Source organism: Gracilinanus agilis, chromosome 2 (assembly GCF_016433145.1).
Source record: "Gracilinanus agilis isolate LMUSP501 chromosome 2, AgileGrace, whole genome shotgun sequence".
NCBI lineage: Eukaryota > Metazoa > Chordata > Mammalia > Didelphimorphia > Didelphidae > Gracilinanus > Gracilinanus agilis.
In genome coordinates this window covers 573,568,709-573,578,559 of record NC_058131.1, presented here as the reverse complement: position 1 = coordinate 573,578,559, position 9,851 = coordinate 573,568,709, and the positions used below count along the sequence as shown (strand labels likewise).

The window sequence follows — 9,851 nt, the reverse complement described above, 5'->3', positions numbered from 1 at the left end:
TGTCTCCTGTCTCCTCCTCCAAGTCTGCTAGCCAAGAGAGAGAGCCTCCCTCCTAACCCAGGAGATTATAAACTCCTCTCTGCGTCGACGTAGGCCTCCCCACGCCCAAAGAACCAGAAATGGAAACCCGTTGGACCACGGGAAATGTAGTTTGATACATTTCCCAAATTTCACTTTTACACTATTAAAAAAAATTTTAATAAGTTTTTTTATCATCATACAAAACACTTCCATATTGGTCATTATTATAAGAACATACTCTTACAAAACCAAAACCCCCAAATAAAATATAAATACACTGATGTGAAAGATGGTATCCTTTGATCCCCATCCACCTGGCTTTCCTTCTCTGGAGGTGGATAGATTCCCCATCATAAACCTTTCAGGATTGTTCCAGAATATTGCATTGCTGAGAGTAGCCAAATTTTCACAGGTGATCATCGTCTAATATTGCTGTTACTATGCACAATGTTCTCCCCGTTCTATTTATTTCACTCTGCATCAGTTCATGCAGATCTTTCCAGCTTTTTCTGAAATCATCTTATCATTTCTCATAGCCACTTTTTTTTTACCTAGCTGCTTGAATTGAATAGATCTCTTTATATAGGGAACAAATAATCAGTTAAACTGGCCAGCTACCCCACAACCAGCATTTAGATTTAGCTGTAGACACCCAGAAAGCAAAATACTCACTTAAAAAAAAACAACTCTTACCTTCCATCTCAGAATCAATGTATTGGTACCAAGGCAGAAGAGTAGCGAGTGCTAGGCAATGGGGGTTAAGTGACTTACCCAGGGTTACACAGCTAGAAAGTATCTGAGGCCACATTTAAACCCAAGCCATCTCATCTCTAGACCTGGTTCCCAGGCCACTGAGCCACCTAAATGCCCCCTGAATACTCACTTTTGCCTATCCATATGGGGCCAGGTTTGCTTTGGGATCCTTCTGCTAAGATTGATTTTAGAGCAGTTTATATAAGACCTCTAGAAACCTCATGACAGGTTTCATTTCCTACAAAGCCCTTCAAAGAAAAAGAAACTAAAAGAGAAATCAGGTTCAAACCAGGTAAGAGTTTTAATCAGTTGTGTCTGACTCTTTGTGACTCAGTTTGGGATTTTCTTGGCAAAGATACTGGAGTAGTGTGCCAGTTCCTTCTCCAGCTCATTTTATAGATGAGGAAACTGAGGCCAACAAGGTTAAGTGACTTGCCCAGGATCATACAACTAGTAAGCGTCTGTGGCATGGGCATTGTACCCCCAAAACTATAGAAGTGTTTCAGGCAAACTATAAGCAGGGAAATTCCTTTGCTCCCTTCTATCCTTGTGACTCCGAACCCAAAACAATCTGATAACTCCTATAAGACCCTGAAAGAATTATCCTCCTTGAATCTTCCTGTAGATTTGAGATGGATGGAGAGATACACCTCCTTGATATCATCAAGTTGTATCTCAGACATCCTTCTGTCCCCTAAACTATGAAGGTCACCCACTATGTCTCTAGGCAGACCCAGATGACCAAACCCCACCCCACCCCCATTTGCCTGAGTATTTACCACACTAGAGTAACATCTTCACTGTGGCACAGAGTCATGTCTCCACTGTTGTAAAGAGAATAAAATCCCCAGAATTGATGTCGTCTGGGGGACGGCTTTTCCATCCATGCTGTCCTCCCAAGTAATGGCTCCCCATCTTGCTATTCCACCTTGCTATCCTCCTGGCCATATTCAACGTTACTTTCTAAATGAATACATTTCTCTTTTTTATTTTTAAGCTAAGCTTTGGAGTCTTGCATTTTTGCAAAAGGTATCCTTCCCAAACTCTGGGGGTTCAACTCTAGTACCCCGCAACATCTGAGACTAGATTAGAACACAGGAAGTCTTCCTGACTTCAGGCTTGGCGCTCTATCCACTGCACTATTTGGCTGTTTTAATACTCTGTCAAATTTACAATAAGACCTCCCTTTTTGTTGTTAATTGTTTTCTCTTTAGGCCTCTGTCTCTGGAACCAGATACCTCAGCCAACGAAATTTAGATAAGAGAGTGGGAAGACTTCAGGAATCAACTTGCAAAGCCATTCTCTCTCCAGCAGCCTCAGGTTCATCTAGGCAAACCTTTAGGACTTCAGTCAAAGCTCCGAGTGACCCATTGGGCAACAAATAGGCCAGAGGAATCTGCAAAAGTGTCCACACCAGGAACATATCAACATGGATAGCAGCGATGGGCAGGTCGAGGCCATGCCTGGACCTGGCTGGTCAAAAGAAGAGCTGGAGGAAATACTGTGGTTTTACCGGACTGAGGACTGTGAGTTCTTGGCTTAGTCTCAGAAGGAAAGACTTGGGGAACTAATTAGGTCAAATTTCCACAACAATCCAGAGGCAGGAATAATACCTAATTTTGTTCTTCATATGGTCCAGTTGGAGCTTTATGAATGGACATGTAATAACAGTGCAGACAACTCCTTATTGTCTTTTTTTAAATTTAAATTTAAAATTTTCCAGATTGTATGTTGATATAATTTAAAATATCTGTTTTCTGGCATTTTTTCAATCCACGGTCCCTCCCTCCCACTCACCCCCCTCTCAGAAAGGCAGGTAATATGCTTCAATCTGTATTTGGACTCCATCTGTTCCTTCTATGGTGGTGGGTATCCTTTCCTTCATCATGAGCCCTTTGGAGTTGTTCTAGATCCTTGCCTTGTTGATAATGGTTAAGACATTCTCAGTTGATCATCATACATTATTGTTGCTAAGACTTTCCCGTTTATGGATCCTATTTTGGTTTATTTTTAGAAGACCTGAGTTCAAATCTGGTCTCAGATGCTTACTAACTCTGTGACCCTGGGCAAGTCATTTAACCCCTATTTGCCTCACTTCCTCATCTGTAAAATGGAGACACACAGGAAAAGGAAATGGCAAACCACTCCAGTGTCTTTGCCAAGAAAACCCCATGGCTTTTTCCATGGGTCACATAGCGTCAGATGCTATTGAACAACAATGATAAATGTGCCAGGCTGGAAATACAGTAAACAGTCCCTGACCTTGAGGAGCTTACAGTCTAATAGTGTAGCCAACATGCAAACTATAAATATGAAAAATGATAAAGGCTGCTATAAATATATAAATTAGTATTTTAATTAAAGCCATGCTGATAGATAAAGTTATTAGACCACGCACTTGTAAGAATTTAAAACCGCTGCCCTCGCCATTACTGTCTCCTGTCTCCTCCCTAGTCTGCTGGCCAAGAGACCACTCCCTCCTAACCCAGGAGATTATAAACTCTTCCCTGCGTGGAGACGTAGGCCTCCCCACGCCCAAAGAACCGGAACCGGAAACCCGTTGGACCATGGGAAATGTAGTTTGATAATTTCCCCGTGTCCAGAAAATACATATATATATACACGTAAAGATGGCATCTCCCAAATTTCACTTTTACATTCCTGTGTCCAGAAAATACATATATATACACTTAAAGATGGCATCTCCCAAATTTCACTTTTACAATTCCCCGTGAGGTCCGGCAAAAAAAAGGTTAGTCCTTTTTCTTTGCTGGACCTGTAAAAATAGACAACTTCTAAAATTTAGGAATTTGGGGGATAAAAGAAATAGATGAACAAATGGTTAAAATTAGCCGCATTGACAAAAAACCAATTCGGGGGCAGTCCCCTATTGGTATAACAGTGTACAATTAAAACAATACATACAACTCAATTTCAACTCCCCATAGTTCAATCAACTGCACCCCAAAGTTAAAAATTTGGTCTTCATGGTACAGTGAAGGCTTTTCAGACATCTTCATAGTGTCTTCACCAAACAAGTTCGTCATCTGGATTTTGGGGAGATGGTAGGATCCTTATCCTGAAATTATTCTCAAAAGAATTTAAACTTTACATTATAGATTACAAAACATACATTTTCTTCTAAGATTTATACAAAACAAATATATACAAAGCAAGCTATATACAGGATGAATTGGAAATAATCAACAAAAGGAAAGTAATAGAATGACAAGAGGTTGGAAAAAGCTTTCTATAGAAGGTAGGATTTTAGTTGGAACTTAAAGGAAGAAAGGAAGGTCTACTGCCAGATCCCAGGAAGAAGAACATTCTAGGCACAGAGGACAAACAGAGAAAATTCCCAGAGCAACCCCTGGCAATGATTGTCAGAGACCAGATTTGAACTCAGGAAGATGAATCTTCTTGATGTCACACCCTATACCCCATCCATTGTGCCACTGGGCTGCCTTATCAACAGATTGGAAATGGTGTGGTGTTGGGTCCCAAACACTAGACCAGGGGTCGGCAACGTATGGCTCTTGAGCTATATCTGGCTCTTTTGAGGGCCAGATATGGCTCTTTCTGCAGGAGCCATAAAGTCAATTTTTTTTCAGGCACTGTTACAGGAGCACACTGTGAGCACTATATGGCTCTCATGAAATTACATTTTAAAAAATGTGGCGTTTATGGCTCTCACGGCCAAAAAGGTTGCCAACCCCTGCACTAGACCCTACCTACTAAAAGACTGAGTAGGAAATGTTTCATTTTCTTTTCTTCTACAGCAACACCATGGAATATTGCTGTCCTTGTCCTTTCTTCTGCAGTATTGATTCTGAGTGTTTTCCTTCTGGGGAGGAATATCATGGCAAACAGGTTAGAAACTTAATATTTAAGCTCAGGCTATCTTCAAGAAATGTGGTTCTAAGTGTGTGTGTGTGTGTGTGTGTGTGTGTATGTTTAAAGAGAATTAAGGTGACTTTTCCTGGGAAAATCTTATTCTAGACCAGTGATTCCCAAAGTGGGTGCCACTGCCACCTAGTGGGTGCTGCAGCGATCCAGGAGAGCGGTGAATAACTGTAAGGGGTTGGTGATAGTATGTGGCAGGGGGCGCTAAGTAATATTTTTTCTGGAAAGGGGGCGGTAGGCCAAAAAAGTTTGGGAACCACTGTTCTAGACCCTGGTTGACCTCTCTTGGTTCCTGCCTATAATTTAGACCTGGGAATATACTACCATCAAGTGCTTCTCAGGATTGAGCCTACAATAAATGAAATGTTTGTTGTTTAGGTATTTCAGGTATGTCTGACTTTCTGTGACTCCACTTGGGGTTTTCTTGGAGTAGTTTGCCATTTCCTTTTTCAGCTCATTTAACAGATGAGGAAACTGAGGCAAACAGGGTTAACTGACTTGCTCAGGAGTCACATGGCTAGAAAGTATCTGAGGCTGGATTTGAATTCAGGTCTTCCTGACTTCAGGCCCAACATTCTCTCTATTAGCTGCCCCATGGTAAATGAAATGATGCTACTCAAATTACCCTTAGTTATAATCCCTATAGCACTGTAAAATGAGAGAGAGAGGAAAAGATTAAAGGGAAAAACTAAAACTTTTCCAAGATTATACTCACTATCACTTATTCAAAATATAATTTAATTGAGACTCCTAGGCTTTTAAAAAATCATAACACTCCACAGCTTCGTTAATAATGACTAGATTCTAATGACAAGTGATGGATGTCATGATAGGTTGAAGTAGCTGATTCATTCATTCAAAAGATATTTTTTGAGAGCTGATTATGTAAAAGATATTTTTGTTCAATGGAGGGGTGGAAGAGGCAGAATAAAAAGATGAGATGAGGGGCAGCTAGGTAAAACAGTGGATTGAACACAAGACCTGGAGTCAGAATGTCCTGGGTTCAAATCCAGCTTCAGATAATTCCTAGCTGTTTAACCCTGGTCAAGTCACTTAACCCCAATTGCATTGCTCTTATACCTTTACTGTTTTAGAATGGATACTTCATTTCCATTCCAAGAAAGAAAGCGAGGGTTTAAAAAAAAGAAGAAGAAAAAGATGGGATGAGCCAGTCAGGGTCCTTTTCTCTGATGTGGATAGAGATCCAGATTGGCTTTGTCAAGTAAGTGGCTTCAAGTGTAAACTTTCCAGCAAAGAAAATGTCAGGTGGGATGAATAGATCTGTCAGTGGTGGAACAAGAGATTCTTCTTTTGAAAGGTCATCTGTTATAAACTCATCAATTTGTGATATTTAGAAGCAATGTGGTATGTTAAAAAGAATCCTAGAAATGGAAGTCCAAGAACGCTAGGTTCAAAATCTCAGCTCTGGAACTCAGTAGTGATGTAACCAAAGGCAAATTCAGGATCTGTAAAATGGGGCCTGTGGTACTTGACCTGACAGGATTGTTGTGAAGATGAAATAATCATGTATGTTTGGCACTTTGGGAAACAGCAGCGATGACAAATGTCAGTTATTAATATTAATCGATATCATTAATAGCTAATCAAAAGTTTTGCCATGAAGTCATCAACCAATGACTTCCAATCCAATGGTCACTTATTAAATACCTACTTATGGGTGGGGCATAGCTTATTAAATTCTCCTATCATTGATAGTTAATCATTATAACCCTGCTACATTTTATATAATACTTATTAATAATACATATGATATATGTATATAATACATATTATTATATCACTCTTGCTTTTGAACCTCCATAGAACTTTTTGAACTTCTTAATAGTCTATCTTCCTTTTTTTTTTTTTTTAAAAAAAACTCTTCCCTTTTGTCTTAGAATTAGTACTAAGTATCAGTTCCAAGGTGGAAGAGCAGTAAGGGCTAGGCAGTTGGGATTAAGTGACTTGTCCAGAGTCACACAAGTTGTAAGTGTCTGAGATCAAATTATTCTTTTGCTTTCTACTTTGTCATTGTTTTTAACCCTTACCTTTGTTATAAACACAAAGGGGACCAAAGGAGAATGCATAGATGTACAAGGATATTGATGTATCTATCTGTATTCTCAGCTGCAGGTGATGGAGGAACACCAACTCCGATCACCCTTGATAGCTGCTGTAATTTTTCCCTTTCTCTCTAACAGTTGCCCAGGAAGGACCCTCGAGAGGTTAGATAGATGGGTAACCTTTACAGGTCCAACCTAGGGTTGGATAGATTAATATTGGGCTATTGATTTGCCTTGGATAACATTTGAGATCTGACTGCGTTTGACTCCCTTCCCAAGGGCTGAGATATAAACCACTCACAAAGGTACTTGTTGAACACTCTTTCTCTATACTCAGGGAAAGGATAACAAGGACTAGGATTGGGGCTTGGAGACCCTATTGATCTATTATCTATAAACTAGTTGACAATCAGAACTGGAGGCTATTGACCAAGTGAAAGCTGGAGATTTGCTCACTCCCACTCCCTGGCCAGGCCTGGCCACAGCCAAGCCAGAGAATAGGGAAGCTATTGATGCAGCTGTATTGATGATCTTATTCTCTCAGCTTTCTCACTATTAGTGTTGGTGATGCACTAGCTCTCACAGTCTATCAGGAAATAGCTTCAGAGATATTCCGACCCTCTTCTTCATAGACCTCCCTTCCACCCTTCACCACCTGCTCCGAGATTTCCCAGTCCAGAGACTCCTGTCCAGAGACCTCCAGAGAACCTCCTCAAAGTGGCTGTCAGGGGTATCTATACTGTGGAGCCAACCGACATTTGCCCCGGCTCACGGCACCTGGGAACATTCCGAGTCTTCCAATTGCCATCCTTGTCAGTCAAGGTGGCATCCATCACTTCCCAGATTATGAATATAACACCTGCCATCTTAGAATCAATACTGGGTATTAGTTCCAAGGCAAAAGAGCAGTAAGGGCTAGGCAATGGGGGTTAAGTGACTAGTCCAGGGTCACACAGCTGGGAAGTGTCTGAGGCCAGATTTGAACCTAGGACCTCTGGACCTGGCTCTCAATCCACTGAGCCACCCAACTGCCCCCTACTTTGTCATTTTTATTTGTATGTTTGTCTAAACTTTAATTTTATGTTAAATATTCCTCACTCCTTATGATCCCCACAGCACCTTATATACAGTAGAAACTCAATGAATATTTGCTGAGTAAATGTTAGACTGGGAGGCTCTGCCTACTGGGGGAGGATCTGTCTAGCAAATGCTCACCCCGCTTTGCACCAGTGTGGGTAAAATGATATTTTAGCAAGATTAGCTTGGCTGTATATAGTTTGTAGGACTCTGAAAGGAGGAGAGACTCAGATAATTATAATAATTTGGAGAAGTAATGAAGGCCTGGTCTGCTGTACTGGCATTAGGAATGAATGGAAAGGAAGAAATTGGTGAGAGAGCCCCTTCAAAAGAAGAATCTCTTGTGTCACCATTGACAGTTCTATTCATCCTGCCTGCCATTATCTCTGCTGGAATACAAAATGTTCAGTTTACACTTGAAGCCACATATATGACAAAGCCAATCTGGATCTCTACCTATATCAGAGGAGAAGCCCTCTGAGCTGATAACTTGAACATCTCCTAACCTACCTGTCTAGAGTCAGAGAATAAGGAGTATTCAGTCTCAGTTGTTTCTTTTTTTCCCTTTTTCTTAGAAATCGGAAGATGAATTCCCACGATAAACAAACAGTGGAAATCAAACCCTCTGTTCAGACTATAAACAACAAGGATTCTGTGTCAGCAAAAGATGATAACAGCTTGAATATTTTAAAGGAAACATTGCTCTTCGAAAGCCAAAACCCAGAAGAGGCGATGATTGAATCGAAAGAGGCTGATATAGTCATTTCCCCAGAGTCCTCAGAGGCTGGCATCTAGTGGGATTTCTTATGGTGGGCCGAAAAATGAAAACCAAGGAAATATTTTCAATACCAGGTGCCTGCTTGGTGGGTTAAGTTAAAACCGACAAAGTTCTGCTAAAAACATCATTATGGCCAAAGACTGTTAATAGACACTAGCTAGGGGGCCAGATATTTTATATTTAAGCAAAACTAAAAGATAAATCACAAACTAAAATGTTTCTTTAAGAATTCTTTATTAAAATGTTTCCAGAAGCGTTTAACCAAACTTGCCTATGTATTCAAATAGTTAAATGCACACAGATGTGAACCAAACTGCAACGAACTGTATATACAGAAAGGCACAGCCAAAAGTGGCCTGACCCCGAGGACGTACATTCCTCACGAGTCTCTTTCATACTGTCCTTAAGCTATAGAGGCAATGCCAAAAAACTTATGGAAAAATAATAGTTTTATTGACAAAGAATGTTTTAAGGATCAGAGTTCTGCCTAAGCATATCTATGATTTCACATAATGCATTTCTTAATCTAAACCAGTTTCAATAATGGTACTTTGAATGATGCTTGCTCTGTGGGTCATCAATGTATTATTTTTAGTTCTGGATATTATTTTCACTAAGTTTTTTTTCTCCCAATTGTTAACATGACTTCAATAGGAGGCTGTATCCTGAGTAAGGATATTGGAAGATCCTCTTTGGGATCTGCTAAGTGACTGAAGGATGGAATAGAATGGGGTAACTTTAGAAATGAATGCTAAACAAAAACAAGCAAACAAACAAAACAACAAAAAAAGAAGAGCTTCAGATATCCATGTACAGTCAATCTGTAAATTCTTTCACTATCATCTAAGCAAAAACAAAGGCCCTTGGGGCAGCTAGTGGATATCTCAGTGGGTAGAGAGCCTGGCCTGGAGATCTGACCCCAGATGTGTCCTAGCTGTGTGACCCTGGGCAAGTCACTTAACCCCAATTGCTTAGCCCTTACTGCTCTTCAGCTTTGGAACAGATACCTAGTATTGATTCTAAGACAGAAGGTAAGAGGTTGTTTTTTGTTTTTTGCTTTTAATGGAAGGCTCTTCCTTTTTCCACATTTCCTCATATTGAATGCTATCACCATGAACTTTATTATTTTCTTTCCAAGCCATCCTTTGAAAGTCCGTTTTAACCCCAAATGATGGGGCGGACGTTGTGTTTCAGTCAAGCCCCTACTATGTGCCACACACCCTCCTGTTGGGTCTCTGGTCCTCCGTGGGGCCATG

The 9,851-nt window shown here is 40.4% G+C and overlaps 1 protein-coding gene across 1 annotated transcript; it reads left to right on the top strand.

The window, feature by feature from the left end:
• Positions 1 to 2,203: 2,203 nt before the first annotated feature.
• SLC51B (solute carrier family 51 subunit beta) lies at positions 2,204 to 9,544 on the top strand. The gene is made up of 3 exons (XM_044662422.1): positions 2,204 to 2,300; positions 4,554 to 4,644; positions 8,393 to 9,544. Exons 1-3 carry the CDS (start codon positions 2,204 to 2,206, stop codon positions 8,610 to 8,612), a joined length of 408 nt encoding a protein of 135 aa, XP_044518357.1. The 3' UTR covers positions 8,613 to 9,544.
• The last annotated feature ends 307 nt before the right edge of the window (positions 9,545 to 9,851 follow it).